The 17,610-nt window shown below is 50.9% G+C and overlaps 6 protein-coding genes across 6 annotated transcripts; 3 read left to right on the top strand and 3 right to left on the bottom strand.

Moving 5' to 3' along the window:
• Positions 1-372: 372 nt before the first annotated feature.
• On the bottom strand, positions 373-2,125 carry adaB (chromatin-binding transcription regulator ADA2; the record flags this gene model as incomplete). Its single annotated transcript, XM_043278790.1, has 3 exons — positions 373-441; positions 507-1,976; positions 2,033-2,125. 3 exons carry the CDS (start codon positions 2,123-2,125, stop codon positions 373-375), a joined length of 1,632 nt encoding a protein of 543 aa, XP_043136534.1.
• A 1,106-nt stretch (positions 2,126-3,231) lies between these two features.
• Positions 3,232-5,464, top strand: ACHE_40575A (serine/threonine-protein kinase; the record flags this gene model as incomplete). Its single annotated transcript, XM_043278789.1, has 6 exons — positions 3,232-3,253; positions 3,324-3,461; positions 3,536-4,298; positions 4,371-4,786; positions 4,847-5,211; positions 5,267-5,464. The coding sequence occupies 6 exons, from the start codon at positions 3,232-3,234 to the stop codon at positions 5,462-5,464; spliced, it is 1,902 nt and encodes a 633-aa protein (XP_043136533.1).
• Positions 5,465-6,262: 798 nt separating this feature from the next.
• On the bottom strand, positions 6,263-9,191 carry ACHE_40574S (coatomer subunit beta'; the record flags this gene model as incomplete). The annotated part of the gene is made up of 6 exons (XM_043278788.1): positions 6,263-7,456; positions 7,518-8,786; positions 8,850-8,881; positions 8,937-8,958; positions 9,010-9,072; positions 9,174-9,191. 6 exons carry the CDS (start codon positions 9,189-9,191, stop codon positions 6,263-6,265), a joined length of 2,598 nt encoding a protein of 865 aa, XP_043136532.1.
• A 629-nt stretch (positions 9,192-9,820) lies between these two features.
• Positions 9,821-10,671, bottom strand: ACHE_40573S (complex I NDUFA5 subunit family protein; the record flags this gene model as incomplete). The annotated part of the gene is made up of 3 exons (XM_043278787.1): positions 9,821-9,881; positions 9,954-10,058; positions 10,133-10,671. The coding sequence occupies 3 exons, from the start codon at positions 10,669-10,671 to the stop codon at positions 9,821-9,823; spliced, it is 705 nt and encodes a 234-aa protein (XP_043136531.1).
• Positions 10,672-11,159: 488 nt separating this feature from the next.
• ACHE_40572A (putative disulfide isomerase) lies at positions 11,160-13,144 on the top strand (the record flags this gene model as incomplete). The annotated part of the gene is made up of 2 exons (XM_043278785.1): positions 11,160-11,459; positions 11,516-13,144. The coding sequence occupies 2 exons, from the start codon at positions 11,160-11,162 to the stop codon at positions 13,142-13,144; spliced, it is 1,929 nt and encodes a 642-aa protein (XP_043136530.1).
• Positions 13,145-15,552: 2,408 nt separating this feature from the next.
• Positions 15,553-17,346, top strand: ACHE_40571A (amino acid permease; the record flags this gene model as incomplete). Its single annotated transcript, XM_043278784.1, has 3 exons — positions 15,553-15,811; positions 15,876-15,987; positions 16,035-17,346. The coding sequence occupies 3 exons, from the start codon at positions 15,553-15,555 to the stop codon at positions 17,344-17,346; spliced, it is 1,683 nt and encodes a 560-aa protein (XP_043136529.1).
• Positions 17,347-17,610: the final 264 nt, after the last annotated feature.

Below are 17,610 nucleotides of genomic sequence, written 5' to 3'. Positions count from 1 at the left end.
GACCGTAACGGCCACGATTTACGCATCTACCGGTCCGCAGGACGGGACGGAGGTCAATCGCATGGGATATGGCGAACATGGTATGGCGCGATGGACTTATTTTTACGATTGTATTATTGGCATAGATGCTGCGCACTAGCCTACGATAATTTACATTTTAATGCCTTGTACTTTCCTGCCTCCGTAGGCCAAAGTCAGTATTTGTTCCACGTAGACTAGTACCCATTGTCCCGAAGCCTCTCGTACTTAGAATGAACAAGTGATCGAGTTAAAGTACGATTCATTTCACTATTCATAACGATATAACTTGGATCCAACGCCGAACACCTTTCCAATCAATTGGATATCAAATGATAAAAGGTAATAGAACAACTATGCCTTATTGATCCACCCACTGTGCACCATAAAATCGTATACCCGACTCGTTTTAGTCGTATCGATCTAACCAGTCAGCACGAATAGAGAACACGAATAGAGAATAAACGAAAAAAAAAACAAGTACTCACCTTACAAGCAGCCTTCGCATCCTTCCTCTTCAAGCCCCCACCCTGCTTCATCGCCTCCTTCAACAACGTCTCCTTAACAACCAGGTACGGCTTTGGCTGGATATGCAGGACGTTGCAAACTTCTATCTCTTCTTTGGTTAGGAGGTGAAGATCTGGCGCGCCCTCAGTTTCGAGTTTCCATGGTGTCACGCCTGTTAGGGGTTGGATGACAAATTTGGTCTTCGGGGGTGGTTGTTGAGGTTGTTGCCCTTGTTGGGATTGGGACTGGGGCGTGCCCGTGTCGCCGTTGGCAGCGAAGGCGCGGTCAAAGTCGTTCAGGGGTTCGTTGGTTGATTGTTGCTGTTGTTGCTGGTCTGGTTGTGATTGCTGTTTGCTTGGGGTTTGGGGAGGGGCAGCCGCTTTCTGGAGTCGGAGGGGTAGTTCTGGTGTTGTGAGCGCGCTAGCTGCGGTCGGGTGTTCGGGTTGTTGGGCCTGTTTTGTTGGACGGGTGCTGGCGAAGCGATCGAAGGAGCCTTGGGGCATGAGGCGCTGTAACCGCTGTTGTTTTTCTGTTTCGTATTTCTCGCCGCTTTTGAGATCCGTTATGCCCATTTGACGCCATTCTTGGAGTTGGGAGATAGCAAGGCGGAGGTTGTGTTCGTATTCGAGGCCCTTATTGAGTTCTTCGAAGTCGTCGCGGTTCATCATTCGCGCGAAAGGTTTGGCTTTGTTGAGGAGGTCGCGTTCTTCTTTCGTGCGTTTCTTTTCTAGAGCGGTGTTTTTGCGGTAATCGAGGAGGTTGTGCTCGAAGAGGATCTTCTTGCGCTCTGTTCGGGCTGTGAGGCGCGAGTTGTAGATGTCGACCACGGTCATTTTCAGTTCCATTTCTGCGTCGTTCTCGCCGTTTGGCAGGATGCCTGCCCCGGGTTCGAACGACATGTGCTGCACCGCTTCTTCCGCATCGTTCACGAACTCCGTCTCGAACTCCAATCGCCCAGGCATGTATCCCTGCACTTCGTGACAAGCCGGCACACTTGCTGTCGGCTTCTGTTTAGGTGTCGTAGGAACCGCTGACTTGGCATTCTCCTTGCGCTCCTCGATTCGCCGCTTCTTGCGCGCCTGGAACTCCTCTTTCGAGATGGAATCGGGCAGAGTCGTGTCATCTGGATCCGCATTCGCGGGTAATGGGAAGTGCGGACTGTCCACGTAGTTGTTGATGTAGTGGTCTCGCACTTCATCCTTGGTGCGAAAGCTTCCAATGTGGTCCGCGATGTCTGCCCAAGAGCCTAGACCGTAGATCTCCGCGCCCTCCAACAGGAGCAATTCCTCGTCTGCGCCCCATTCCTCGTCGAAAATTGGAACGGAGTTCTGTTCGATTACTTGGTAGGGATGCGTGCTCGGGTCATGGTTCTTGGACTTTTCACCTGCCGCGAAGCAGGGAACGCAGAGGTCGTATTCGGGACAGGCGGGGTGTGCGCATGAGATGCGAACCTGCATTTCACTTTATTCAGTCAAGCTCTTCAATATTAACCAAATGGAAGTCCTACAGTAGATGTCACATCCACCGTACAAATATCACAGTGATACTTGGTGCCAGCCTCGGTACCGCGCGAGGCGGTCTTCTTCCGTATTACGCCCATCGATCGTTGGTCCCTTTCATCCTCCACAGTTTCCGAATCCGTTTCGAACCAAGCCCTCCAGCAATGAGCGAGGGCTATCAGCGACTATCCGAATGAGCGTAGATGGTAGTGGTAGTGGTAGGAGTAGTAATCGCGCGAATGTGGGAGGTCGTCGTGCAAGGGGACACGGCGGTTGAAGTGGAGATGGACGCGCGGGGAGTGAACGGACCCCAATGAGGACTAATCGGAACGTCACGTAAAGACAAGCGATCGCGAGATTCGGCCGGCAAGGTAGGGAGGAAATCGGAATGGAGTTCGCTGGCGCAGTCGGTGTCTGCGACGGGACGTTGTTCTTTTCTCCTTCTGGATGCATCCATTATTGGTCTGGGGCGGTGGCGGTGTTGGGCTGTGTATAGATACCCCAGGCATTCAGCTATTTAACGGTACCTGAACCAATCAGCAGTGGCGAAGGTCCCCTCCTTATTTCTCAATCTCTCATTTCTGGTTCCCCTCTTCGCTCTCTCCAGAGTCTCTTTTTGGTTGTTGGAGAGTCCATTTGTCGTCTTATTTTCTGTTCTTCTCTCATCTCTTTCTCTCTTCTTCGTTATTGTTGCTTTGCCGCTGTTGTCTTATTTCTCCTGTCATTCTCTCGTTGGGCTCTCGTCTCTTCCCGTATCTCAGCCCAGCATCCCCTGATCTACAACCGACAAAAGCATCCACTACTTACTGGGGCTCGATCTCTTCTGCCTGCGACTCCTGGAAATTCACTGTCACTAGTAACAGTGCTGGACCCTGTCGTTTGGTCCCTCGTCCCTCTCAGTCCTCCGTTCGCGCATTTTGCATCGTTTATTTGTTTTGCTCTGGTTGCTCGACGACTCAATAAAACCCTTTGATTCCTCTCTCCCTCTCTTTTCTCTCTTTTTCCTCCTTCATATCCCTCCCTTCAATCCTCCTCCCTTGTGCATTTGCTGTGGCTGTGGTGAATCTTGCAGCCCTGTCATTGTGCCTGTCACTTTATTATTGCTTCTCTGCATCGCACGAGCTGTCTTACTTTTATTTTCCTATTCTATACTCAAGACAGATCGATTTGCACTTTCTTACACTTCTCCATCGCTTAAACCGCCAAAATGTCGTGGAAACTCACCAAAAGTATGTTCAGTTGGTCTTCCCTCCCTCTGTACTATTCTCAGATACTAATTGATTCCTTTCTTATCGACAGAGTTAAAGGAAACCCACCTTGCTCCTTTGACGAACACTTTTACCCGGTCTTCGTCCACATCCACCATCAAGGGTAATGAGCCGAATGAAGACACTGCGCAGACTCCGACCGTCACATCTCCTAACCCCGACGGAATCAGTACGATTATACCCCTCTTTTCGTGATACAGTTTCGGTGTCACGATCAGTTGCTAACGTTTTCGATCCATTAAGGCGCCTCCGAGTCGCTCGTCTCCCCGCCTGTGGCCCCCGTGAAGCCCGGTATCCTCATCGTTACCCTCCACGAAGGCCAGGGTTTCTCTCTATCACCCCATTATCAACAGATTTTCAATCAACATTTCCAAAATAGCAATGGCTACGGCCGACCCAATTCCTCGTCGTCTCACTCCGCACAGGGACAGGCGGGTTCGTTTATCCGCCACACTCGTCCGCAGTCTACCAGCGCAGGGATAAACGCCGCTCCAACCATTCACGGTCGCTATTCTACCAAATATCTTCCCTACGCTCTTCTTGATTTTGAAAAGAACCAGGTTTTTGTCGACGCTGTTTCGGGATCGCCTGAAAACCCTCTCTGGGCCGGTGACAATACTGCTTTCAAATTCGATGTCTCTCGTAAGACCGAATTGACCGTTCAGTTCTATCTGCGGAACCCCGCGGCCCGCCAGGGTGCCGGTCGAAGCGAAGACATTTTCCTTGGTGCCGTCAAGGTGCATCCTCGTTTCGAGGAGGCTCAGCCCTACGTGGAGGACCCCAAGCTGAGCAAGAAGGACAACCAGAAGGCAGCGGCCAACCATGCCAGTCAGGAGCGTGGTCGGGGTCAGCTTGGTGCCGAATGGCTGGATCTTCAGTTCGGTACCGGTTCGATCAAGATTGGCGTCTCGTTCGTTGAGAACAAGCAGCAGAGTTTGAAACTGGAAGATTTCGATTTGATGAAGGTAGTGGGTAAAGGCAGTTTTGGCAAGGTCATGCAGGTCATGTAGGTTGCCACCATATCGTCCCTTGTAACCTAATTTTGGAAAACGGGTACTAACCAGCGATCGCTCTATAGGAAGAAGGACACTGGTCGAATCTACGCCCTCAAGACAATTCGCAAAGCCCATATCATCTCCCGATCGGAAGTCACCCACACTCTTGCTGAAAGGTCTGTGCTTGCGCAGATCAATAACCCGTTCATTGTTCCCTTGAAATTTTCCTTCCAATCACCGGAGAAGCTGTACTTTGTCTTGGCGTTCGTCAATGGTGGTGAGCTGTTCCACCATCTTCAACGAGAACAACGTTTCGATATCAACCGCGCGCGTTTCTACACCGCAGAGCTGCTCTGTGCCCTGGAATGTTTGCACGGATTCAAGGTGATTTATCGTGACCTCAAGCCTGAAAACATCCTTCTTGACTACAGCGGACACATCGCTCTTTGCGACTTTGGTCTTTGCAAATTGGACATGAAGGATGAGGATAGAACGAACAGTACGATCTCCCCTGCCTTTGGCTTCATATATCTTCTGTTTCTAACTCCTTTGAAAACAGCCTTCTGCGGAACCCCCGAGTACCTTGCTCCGGAACTCCTCGTTGGTAACGGCTACACCAAGACCGTCGACTGGTGGACGCTGGGTGTCCTCCTCTACGAAATGCTGACTGGTCTGCCGCCCTTTTACGACGAAAACACAAATACAATGTACAGAAAGATCCTTCAAGAGCCTCTCTCATTCCCTGGTCCTGAAGTGGTTCCTCCTGCTGCTCGGGATCTGCTCACTCGCCTTCTCGACCGCAATCCTCAGAACCGTCTGGGTGCAAATGGTGCTGCGGAGATCAAATCTCACCACTTTTTTGCTAATATCGACTGGCGCAAGCTGCTGCAGAGGAAGTACGAGCCAAGCTTCCGCCCCAATGTGGTATGTAGAGCATGCATCTTTTCTTTCTCTCCACTCTGATAACTAACTTCCATAGGTCGATGCCCGTGATACCGCCAACTTTGACCGCGAGTTTACCCAGGAAGCCCCGCAAGACTCCTATGTCGATGGCCCCGTTCTTTCTCAGACTATGCAGCAACAGTTCGAAGGCTGGTCTTACAACCGCCCGGTTGCCGGTCTCGGAGACGCCGGTGGCAGCGTCAAGGACCCGTCATTCGGAAGCATCCCAGAGTAAACAGATCGACAATACAGGCTGGTCTATTCTAGACCTTGCCCTTTCCCATTTTGGAAGAATTGTTTGAAACAATTCTCCTTTGTACATTCTGCGTGATTGTTCTCCATATGGTGCATAGATATGGATATGACCATTTTTTCCACTTTGAGTACAATGGGTCTGGTAGCTGGTCCTTCACTCTCTTTCTTTTCCTCTTCTTTTCAGAACATCTCCCGCTTTCTACCTTTTCCCATATTATCGATCTCAATTACATTCGAGCGTCTTGTTTACTATGCATTTCAGAGTGCGCGGTTACCCATCTCATCTGGTCGTGATTTTTGTCATCCTAGCATTCCGGTTACAAGGTTTCTCGGGTCTTGTGTTTTGTTCGAGTGTGCAATGGAGTGAAATAAAGAAAGATTTATGGTACAAATTTAAATAAATTCTCTTGGGCCTTGTCTTTCTTTCCTTGCCATTGGTGCAGTTCAGTTGAACGAACCGTAAGCCTTCGTAGAACTTCATGTCTGAGTAGGTCGGAAACAGCGCCTGTATGACACTTGAATACAGGCGCGGTTATCGAGTCTGCCCAAATGGGTTCAACCGTTTAAACCATCGAATGGGAATTGAGAGTGAAGAAAAACCGACAATGATATTGCTAACACGATAAAACAGGATAGGGTAAAGAGGTGAAATAAAGCTCTAAAGAACATGTAGGTAAAAAGTAAGGAATCAAGCCATCCTAACTATACGGGTCCATTTTGTTGTCCCCTCAAATAAAATAATTGGACTCTCACATAGCACATAGCACATTATCTTCTTCTATGCCTCCTCAGCCTCAGCCTCCCCAGCCTCAGTTTCAGCAGCACCATTCGTCGCACTCTCCGTATTACCCCCTTCATCCGTCTCAACGTCAATAAGCGATTCTGACGACGGCGGCTCAGTAGCAGGGGCAGCGGCATCTCCTTCCTTCTCGATACGGATGTATTCATCCCACTCGGGGAAGAGGTCGTCGTCTGTGGCGACGCCCTCGGGAGCACCAGGTGGAACACCAATCAGGCGCGAGATCTTGGACTTCCCACCCTGCTCGAGGGACTCCTTCCACTGAGTTACAAGCTTGGGTGCCCGCGAAGGCTTGTAGGTCTGAGCGAACAAGACGGCTTCTGCGAGACGGCCGGTCTGCACGAGAAGGTCGACGCTGCCGTCAACGTCACCGAGGGTCCAGAGGGTGGAGAAGGCAACGTTGTGTAGGCCAGCTTCGGAGGCTTGCTGGGCGAGTGCCTTGAGGCCTTCACGGTTGCCGCTGGCGGTGTGCAGAAGAAGGAGGGAGCCGAGATCTTTGGCGTTGGTGAAGCATTCCTGGGCCAGGGAGAGGTTCCAGCTTGCCAGGGCAGTGTCGCCGACTGTCTTCCATTTGTGTTCGACGTTGGATTCGCGGGCGATCTCGAGAGCAGTTTCAAGGTCGCTGAGCGAAAGGGCGAGGTCGAAGCGGTGCTCTGGGTCCGTGGCGACTTCGAGTGCCATCTCCTTGTAGCCTTGGCCTTCGAGGAAGCGGGCTACCTTGTTCATCTGATCCTGAGGGATGTCCGCGAGCAGCTCCGCTGCCTGGTCCATGTCTCCGCGCAGCACCAGCGTCTGGTACTCAACCATACCGAGCGACAGGCCGAAGGACACGGCATTGACGTCCTTGTCGGCAAGGTAGATTCTACCATCACGAGGGAGGTAGCCCAAAAGGTACATGGCTTGGTCGAAGTGGGAAATCGTGTAGGTTTGGTCACCGACCAGGTAGTTCAGGCGATTCGTCGTGTTCGTGTAGATGAAGCAATCTCCAACCCATTGACCTGTTTGAACAGAGTCATTGATGTCGGTGACGACCTCGAATGCAGACTCAACACCATCCTCGTCCACTTCGCCTTCGTTCAATGCGTTGACGTAGTTTTCTCTCGAGAATCGGAGAACGTAGAAGCTATCCTCACAGGCGAGAGTCACCAATTCTCCAGATTCAGACCAGTAAACCTATTAAGCAATGTATCAGTGCGCGGAGTCATACGACATGACAGAATGGTAATGAACTTACGCCCTTTGGCTCGACCTCAATGCGACGGACCAAGTTTCCAGTCTCCCAGTCGAACAGGCCAATTCCTCCCTGGCCCTTCACACCAAGGAGAACACCATCTGAGAGACCTTCCGCCTGGAAACCAACATCAAGACCACCGCTCACTTCCTTGAAATTCCTGAAAATTTTCACGCTGGTTGGCGATTCGCGGATGGCATAGTCATTGCTGTTGTCCTTTGACCCCCACGCGAAATCGAGGGCTTGCCCGAAGGCCTTGTTTCTCCAGGCAAGCGCTGTGTAGATAATGTACTCTCCGTCACCACAAACAGACACAAACCGTCCGTTGGGGGAGTGCGACAATGTCTGCGGGTAGACTTCACAAGACCCCAGATCTTTCGTGGGCAGAGCGAGGGGTGAGCCGTCTTTGACAGTGGGATCACCACCTTTGATAACAGTCGACACCACTTCATTGTGCCTGGCCCAGATGACCTTTCCAGAGCTGTCCATCGAAACGGCAGGCTCCTCTCTACCCATCTTGACGACCACAGCACCATCATCAAAACCCATGGCGATACCCTGCCTACCACGCTGGTACGAGACACACCAGGCTCGCTCTAGCCCATAGCTCAACGACTGCTCCAGTCGGTATGTGTTGGCATGCCAGATCTTGATTGTTCCATCTTCGGAACCGGAGATAATCACGGGGAGTTCGGGGTGGTAGCAGGCGAAAGAGACGTTACTCGTGTGTCCTTCCAGAGTCGCAATCAACGCCTTCGTTGTGTAGTCCCAGACCTTAACGGTCTTATCGTCCGATGTGGTGAGGAGGTATGGCTTGTCAGCCTGCGGGTAGTAGTCGACATGGTTCACACCCTTGGTCTCGTGGGCCTCAAGGGTGAAGTTGGCGTGAGGTGAGCCAAGGCTCCAGATCTTCACCGTCCGGTCCAAACATGCAGAAGCGAATGTGTTGGTGTCCTTGGGGTTGATGGCCAAGCCCATCACATAATGACTGTGGCCCTCGAAGACCTGGACGCATTTCCAGCCTCTCTCCCAATCCCAGAGCTTGATTGTCATGTCATCGGATGCGGTCAAAACGAAAGGTTGAGTGGGGTGGACGGCGATAGATCGAATGTAGTCGGGGTGAGCCTCGAACGACGTGATCTTCTCGGACGTATTGTAGTTGTAGACACGGAGCTGGAAGTCGTCCGAACCGCAAACAATCCAGTTCTTGCGGGCAACGAAGCGCCCAGCCCGCACGGGGACATCGGTGAGTTCGAAGGTTTTAACAATTGACTATTAGAAGAGCTATTGTCAGTTATATCCTCTGCTAACGGAGACATTATGTTACGAACTTACCTGGGTCTCGTAAGACCAGATGTATACGTGACCTATTATTCAATTAGCGCATTGAAGCGGAAGCCATTGTCGGCGACTTGAACGCACCGCTATATAATGTCGTCAGGATCTAGGTCACAGTTAGCACCATACAGAACAAAGCAAGGTTATATGTACTTACCCATGGCTCCGTAGGGTGGAAATCAATGCCCTTTACCCGCTCCGAGCGGGCAAAGAGTTGTCTCTGTAAAGTACAACGTCAGCAACCATTTTCGATGCAATTCCAGGCACATATCACATGCTCCTGTCCAGCGCGGCGTATAGCTTTTATCAAGGACTTCTTACCTTAACATCCAAGCGCATATTGTACTGTTGTTTGTAGAGAGAAGAGTGCGGCGTCGGGGGAGGCCTGCTGCGAAAACGGAGGGGAAATCAGGCCACGAGCCGCTCAAAACAGCCCAGCCCGAGGGTACAATCAGAAAGTTCGTATGGAGAGAGCGCTCGGCCAGTATTATTGAAAGGAGATGAACGGACAGGCAATGGCAAAGAGCAGTAAAGTAGAATTATTCTAAGTAGTGACTGGCGACGCTCAGGGACGATGTGTCCACAAGGAGACGGAATCCCGCCTAGCGATGGTGGGCTCACCGCCTGCGGTTCTGGGCATCTATGCAACTACATACAAACATACAAGTACTCCGTTGAGAAGATAAAGATATATTGAACAACTTGATAAATTAACAGAAGTATGAGATTGATGAGTGTACTTTTTGAAATATGATATCCTGGGGGCAGTATTCAAACGAGGCTTCAGCTTACCCGGAGACAGTCCCTACACTACTTAGACGGTTCTGTAGCTAGGAGCAAATTGCAGGCAATCAATTGAATAAATCCCCTTTTTGTGTATTATAGGAAATTTCCACGGAGGTGTCCCTCCACTAACCCGTGAGCTAATAAATACAAATCTCGTAGTTGAACAAAACCGAATCATGGCGTTACTCCCGCTCAAAGTAGCTCCACTGGCCAGGGCTGGGTTTCTCCTCGAGCTCCTCCCACCTAAAACAAATATTAGCAAATGCTGCTCGAAGACATCAAATTGCAACCCATGTTGACCGTCAAAGGACTTACGCTTCCGATTTGTACATGTGGTCGACGAGCTTCAGCTCACCCTCGGCAACCTGGATAACTTCCTCAATGAGGCCAGCCCCGATCTGCTTCTCAATCTCGGAAACCCTGGTGTAAAGAATCAGCGCCCGTTTCTCTCTCATAGAACGGCTCGATTCGACGCAATCAAATGGGCAACATACTGGTCTGCTTCAAGAGCGGGCTCAGCTTCCCACTTCATGGTTTCATTATAGAAATCGGACTCGTGAGTCTCCTTGGTAGACTCTTCCATCAACTTTTGCCATTGCGCTTCCTGTGCCGCGGTCCGGGCGGGGCCTTCGGTCGTCGTCTCGAGGGATTCGCCATTCCATTCCTCTCCACGGGGGTTCTCGCTTCCGTCGCTCTGCTGAGAGGCGGCGTACTGTCCGTTTTGCAAGAGGAGACTGGCGAATCGCTCAGGCTCAGCGCCCACGGTCTTCTTAACACGCTCCAACCATTGCTCAAAACCGGGCGGCTTCGTCGACTCGACAATTTGCAGGCGGTGGCGGGTCAATGCCTCGGTGGACTGGCGGTAGACGGAGGACTCGGGAAAATGCTTCAGCTTGTCAAGAGTGCTCTGGTAGAGGAAGATCAAAGTCGGGCGAGGGCTGGGGTGGGTGAGGAGGCCGGTCAACCCGGTGGGAGCAAACGGCTCCAAGTACCGGGGCTTGACGTTGGCCAACAACCGGAATGTCGATCTCATCCTGAGAATTGTCTGTTGTGTATAAGACCCGAAAGGCGTGGATGGCCGGGTCAATTGAAAATGACGATGTCTCTCGATCTGATTAATGCGATTATCCGCGCCCTGAGAGGACGAAAGGTTGAGGTGCCGCCCCGGAGGCGGAGAAACAAATCTCCAGCAATTCGCCTTTGGTAGGGGGCAACTACATACAGCACTTATCTTCAGTAACAATCCCGTTCGGGTTCGACCACTTTTCTACAATATCTTAACTTCTTCTCCGGATCGTGGATCGTGCACATCTTTGTGCAGCATATCCGGAGATCCACGGTCGCTGCTATTCCACATAACGCTGACAGCAGTCGCACCGCATTTCAAGACTGCCACATATGACACTACGCTTCTAAATCGATTCGCCTCGCCCTTCGTTCATCTCAAACGCATAATTCCGATCATTGGTCCTTTCCTTACGTTGATTTCCCAAGGTCGTGAACCTTGAAACCCCAGCCAGCATGAAACCCTCTATGCTGGTGTGGTCGCTTCTTTCGCTCGTTTCGATTCCCTCGACTTTCGCTGCCGCTTCGGAGGGATCTGAGCATCGTCTGGTAACAAGAGCCGGCTCGGAGAAAGATGCGAAATCTATTTCGACTACCTTCAATGGTGTCGAAGTCCCTCCGATGAGGGAGTTGACACCGGACAACTTCCAGGATTTGACGAAGGAGGGTTACTGGTTTGTCAAGCATTTCTCCCCATCTTGTCCTCATTGTACCAAGATCGCCCCAACGTGGCAGACGCTCTATGAATTTTACTATGTGAGTTGAGAGTTTGTTAGGGTTCTATGCGGTTGGTTTTCTAATCGCTATTCTAGACCTCGAATCCGCTATCGTCGTCCTCGTCCAAAAGCCCCGACACGCAGTCCTTGAATTCCTTCCAGAAATTCTACGACTTCCACTTCGCATCTATGAACTGTCTTGCCTACGCGGATCTGTGCTCAGAATTGGATGTTGGCTATTTCCCCTTGTTTGCGCTGTACCACAATGGAAAATTGATGGAAAAGTACGAGGGCCCGAAGGACATGAAGGGCATGAGCGAGTTCGTGGAGGAGAAACTGGAACTGATCCGGCCGGGGTCTCGACCTGTGGAGGGTGTTAAACTTCCCGAACCCGGCGAGAAGAAGGTCAACCCTAAGGCCGAGCCTGAGGTTCCAGCCGCCAAAGACAAGAACCCTGAGGGCGGTGCTAAGGCTGGCGAGAAGCACAATGAAAAGGCTGCACAGTTGGCCTCTTCGGGCAAGAGCAAGCCGAAACCGAAGTCGGCCCCTGCAAACCCTCAGGGCATCTCGGTCCCGCTTACCGCCGAAAGCTTCCAGAAACTGGTTACGACTACTCAGGACCCCTGGTTCATCAAGTTCTACGCTCCATGGTGTGGCCACTGTCAGGCGCTCGCGCCCGCGTGGAGCCAGATGGGTAGAGAGATGCAGCACATTCTCAATATTGGTGAAGTGAACTGCGATGCGGAGCCCAGACTTTGCAAGGATGCTCATGTGAACGCTTTCCCGACCATGTACTTTTTCCGCGGAGGTGAGAGAGTTGAGTACAATGGACTGCGTGGCCTTGGTGACTTGGTGAACTATGCCAAGAGAGCGGTCGACATCGGATCCGGCGTCCAGGACGTTGATGCGGTCGCTTTCCAGGAGTTGGAGGAAAAGGAGGAAGTCATCTTCCTTTACTTCTACGACCATGCAACAACATCGGAAGACTTTGAAGCTTTGGAACGCCTGACCCTCAGCTTGGTTGGACATGCACGGATCGTGAAGACCAACAGTGCTGCTCTGGCCGAGCGATTCAAGATTTCGACCTGGCCTCGTCTTCTCGTGGTGCGAGATGGCCGCCCGACTTATTACAATGCCTTGGCCCCGAAAGACATGAGAGACTTCCGACAGGTTCTCAACTGGATGAGTAGCGTATGGCTGCCCATTGTCCCAGAACTGACTGCGTCGAACGCCCGTGAAATCATGGCCGGCAAGTACGTGGTGCTTGGTATCCTGAGCCGGAGACGCTCCGACGACTTCATCCTTGGCAAGAGGGAGCTGAAAAATGCGGCCCACGAGTGGATGGATAAGCAGACTCAATTGTTCCAATTGGAACGAAAGGAACTTCGGGATACGAAACAACTCCGTATTGAGGAGGCTGAAGACCGTGAGGACCAACGTGCACTGCGAGCCGCGAAGAACATGCGTATCACCATCCGTGAGGATGACAAGAAGCAAGTCGGGTTCGCCTGGGTTGATGGCGACTTCTGGGAGCGTTGGCTGCGGACTACGTATGGAATTGACGTGGAGAATGGCGAACGAGTTATCATCAATGACGAAGATGTGAGTATCTTTCACAAACCTAAGGAGCTGGTTGATAGTAACACATTATTTCTAGAACCGACGCTACTGGGACACCTCGTCCAGCGGAGCTACCATCATGGCCTCGCGTACTTCGATTCTTGAGACCATTCCTCTTGTCATTGCCAGCCCACCGAAGCTTACTCCCAAGTCCACTGTTGGCACATTGGAGTCCGCATTCTTCTCTACGCACTCCTTTATCTCCAACCATCCCATCATCTTCGTCATTCTGTTGACCATCTCCATCACCGCGATTATGTTCGCTGCTCGAGGAAGAGGGTCACGGCGCAGTTCTCGGGGTGGAATTCTTGGTGTCGGTGGTAGCAGCGGTGGTGGATTCTTTCAACTTGAAGGAAAGGAGGGTCTGCTCAACGGGGGCACTACCGGAAAAGTTGATTAAACAGAAGTGTCAGGGATTTGTATAGATATCTTTTGTTCTCATTTCTATCTTTTCTTCTTTTGTTTCTCTTATGACTTTTTTGGGCTTCTATTGATTTTATTATACGTTCAAGGGAGATCTTTGATATTATTGACCTTTTCCAGGTCTGGGAATGGTGTTGGGTATCGGTGCCGTAGATGAATGTCATTCAGCAAAGATATAGTATTCAAACACAGTGTGCATACAGCTTCAATCTTCTGGCAGCGGCTTGTATACTCGGAGATCGCAAATGCAGCGCATCTGATTTGACCGTTCGGGTAACAACACGTGACTCTAGTTTTCCAGAGCGCTGATTGGTTGTCCATCGGAGCCTCCCGGTTTTCGTTTCGCCCGCAACCATCATTCGTTCTGCTGCTGCTGTCCCAGACTAAATTCTCGCTCTGCGTGTCCCAAGCTGCTAGACAGGATGGTATGTACTTTTCTCCTTATCCTTGTTAATCCCATATGTTTCTTCTTACCGGTGTTTGGTCTCAGGAGGGGCGAAGGGGGGTCCTGGACTCGGCGTTGAAATCGCGTCATGCTCCGACTGACCGACGGGCTACGGGTTGGAGATGCTGGACTAGAGTGAACTATGTTGAATAGATTGCTAATTATTGCTCCGGTTTATAGTTCTCGCAAACCGTTAGTCGCGCTGCGGCCTTCTCCGGTCGTATTGGTCCCAAGTGAGATATCCCCGATCCGGCAATTGGTTTTGGTTTGGCTTGAGTTGGTGGGATATATGGATTGGCACAATTGGCATAGCAGACCCCATGCTATCCAGGTTGCGTGTGCTATGGGGCTACGAGTTGGCGAACGGAGGGCTTGAAATCGCAATATGGGCAAGAGGGGCTAACGACGAGCGACACAGGTACTACACTCCCACCCACTTCCACGGCCTTGACGCTGGCCACGCCACCAGATAGTGAGTCTCCAAGCGATGGTTGAGGATTGCTCGTCTCTAAATAGGTTGCTAACGTCGGATAGCGGTGGTATTGTCGGTACCTTCGGTCTTGCCGCTGGTGTCGGTGCCCTCTTCTTCTTCGGCGAGGTTCCCCGTGTGCGACGGGATATCCTCCAGCAGTTTCCCTTCTTCGACCAGTACTTTGACCGGAGACTCGCTCCTGAGGACAACGTGAGTTTTGGATTCTTTATCGTTGGTATAATTTGGAAAATATACTAACGTGGCTCTAGCCGTTCTAAACTTGTTTGATCGGTTTACTTTTCTGTATATCTTGTCCGCAGTCGATTGTTGGCCGTGGACGGGAAGGGATGGCTTGTACTACTGTAGAATAGTGATGGCATTCGAGAGCTCATAGACAACATCCAATCAGTTGTTCTCTTCATATCTTCCTTGTCTATGCCGTTCTAGCTTTATTTGGCAGGTTTAACCTGTCCATGCGTATTTTCTGGGGTTGATCTATGGTGTGCCGTGTTTTCATGATTGGTTGGTGGAGGCTTATCAAGATAAGATGCATAGCCTGTAGGCTCCCGTTTGTGGAAAGCCTCGTGCTCATACTCCAAATGCAACCCGGATCCTCTTCGACAATTATCTGGAAGTTTCAATTTCTCCAGGCAGAGTCGTGCATTCCATTGACAGTCAGCAACATACAATGTATAATATTAGCGTGGAACAATAACAGAAATACAATGATACAGTTTCTAGGTCTTATATGGTGAAACACTACTCCGTACTTCGTAAACGATTATGGGTACACAATTGAGTCTGAGGATATGGGTTGGAGTAACCATCATACCTAGGCAGATCTATACATACCTTGGAACCAACCGTTCCAACCGTCAATGATCGTCAATTCCTTCGAGTAGGGAGCAGACAATGCTCATTCCGATGCAAGATAACCAACCCTGCATCTGGGGAAATGATTCCGCACTGCAGATACTCGTTATCTCTTCTCTGCATTGAAAAGAAATAGGCAGATAAGATGCATATATAAGGGAGGGTGACATCGTGTAACCCATGATCGTTTAGTTTGGATTGTAAGATTTCATATGTTATATTAAGCTGAGCCGCAGTTGATTCTACTCGTGTTAATTCTCTACGCCTACATCCACACATGAGAGGAGAAGAAAAGAAGAGATGAAGATGCCCAAAGAAACCAAGCAGGCTTCTGTATCCACCAGTGTCGATGGTCATACCAGCCCTACTACAGTAGTCACTACAATCCTACCAGATGGCAATGTTCCAAGGACTTCTACCAGAAATGCAGATGAACAGGTTATCGTGGCGCTGGGGTATAAGCAGGAATTCAAGCGGGAGTTTTCGCTATGGACGACTTTTTGTGTGAGTTTTGCGGTGTTGGGGCTGTTGCCATCGTTCGGGAGTACATTGGCTTATGGTATGTCCTTTCATTTAAATAAGATCGAATGTGGTTGAGGTAGGCTGATGGCTGATGGTTATAGGAATGGGATATGCTGGCACGGCAGGAATGGTCTGGGGATGGATTATTGCCATGGTTTTCATCCAATGCATTGCCATGGCTATGGCTGAGCTTTGTTCGGCAATGCCTACCAGGTATGGTCGACAACCCTACCAAAGACAGTGAGGGCTAATTGGCATAGTGGTGGGCTATACTATGCAGCAGCTGTCCTAGCACCACCCGGATACGGGCCGTTTGCAGCGTGGATTGTCGGCTGGTCGAACTGGATCGGACAGGTTACGGCCGCACCGTCAGTGAACTATTCCCTAGCAGCAATGATTCTGGCTGCGGTATCGATCGAGAACCCAAGGTATGAACCAACGGCCTGGCAGACGTTTCTGCTGACGGCGTTGTTATTGGCCGTGCACGCGGGCATCAGCAGTATGCCAACACGTTGGATTGCACAGTTCAACTCGTATGGTTCGACTTTTAACCTGCTAGCCCTGATTTCCGTCCTGATCGCGATTCCCGTGCAAATAGCCACGGATGACAATGACAAGAGGCCATGGGGGTTCAATTCCTCATCCGACGTCTGGGGCAACATTAACAACCGCACCGGCTGGCCTGATGGCATCGCAGTGCTAATGACCTTCGTTGGTGTTATCTGGACAATGGCGGGTTACGACTCTCCATTCCATTTGAGCGAAGAGTGCTCGAATGCCAATATCGCCGCTCCTCGAGCTATTGTAATGACCTCTGCCATTGGTGGAGTGCTAGGCTGGCTCCTTCAGCTCGTCGTCGCATACACAGTCCACGATATCGAATCCGTAATGAATTCCTCGCTGGGCCAACCCTGGGCCTCATACTTACTCCAAGTCCTTCCCCGCAAAACGGCAATAGCCCTCCTCTCCCTGACAATCATCTGCGGCTTCTCAATGGGTCAGGGCTGCATGGTTGCCGCATCACGAGTAACATACGCCTACGCACGAGACGACTGCTTCCCCCTCTCCCGCATCTGGAAGCGCGTAAACACAAAAACCCAAACCCCCGTCAACGCAGTCCTCCTCAACGCGTCCCTCGGAGTCCTCATGAGCCTCCTCATGCTAGCAGGCTCAGTAGCCATCGGCGCACTCTTCAGCATCGGCGCAATCGCTCAATTCGTCGCATTCGGAATCCCCATCGCCATCCGCGTGTTCTGCGTAGGTGACAGGTTCCGACGAGGTCCGTGGAATTTGGGGCCTGCTTGGTTGGGGAGGACGGTTGGTGGGGTTGGGGTGAGTTTTGTGGCGTTGATGGTGCCGGTTTTATGTCTGCCTCAGGTTCGGGGAGAGCGATTGACGCCGCAGTTGATGAATTGGACATGTTTGGTGTATGGGGGTCCCATGTTGGGGGTTGTGGTTTGGTGGGTTGTGGATGCGAGGAGGTGGTTTAGGGGGCCGAAGGTGAATGTTGAGCATGTTTATGAGGGGACGTCGCCGAGTGGGAGCTATACAGAGCGATTGGGTTCTGTGTGACTTAATGTCTTATTTGGAGCATGAGCATGCATCAATATGAATTGATGTTTTTACCAGCACAGTTCAATACATTGCCCACAATATACAATGCATATATTGCATATATTTGAAGGAATTATAGTGCGCTTGGACAGGGAAATATATGAGTTGTACTGATATGTGGTTCACCCCATATTTCGCCCACCTCTTACTCGATGGTATCCATAAATGGGGCAGTTTTCTAGAAGGAGTGGGCCAACTCCATCGGCTTGGACGGTACATCTA

The sequence above is a fragment of the Aspergillus chevalieri genome, chromosome 4 (genome assembly GCF_016861735.1).
Source record: "Aspergillus chevalieri M1 DNA, chromosome 4, nearly complete sequence".
In the NCBI taxonomy this organism is placed as follows: domain Eukaryota; kingdom Fungi; phylum Ascomycota; class Eurotiomycetes; order Eurotiales; family Aspergillaceae; genus Aspergillus; species Aspergillus chevalieri.
Note: the sequence above shows the minus strand (reverse complement) of the source record. Positions and strands in the feature narration are given on the sequence as shown.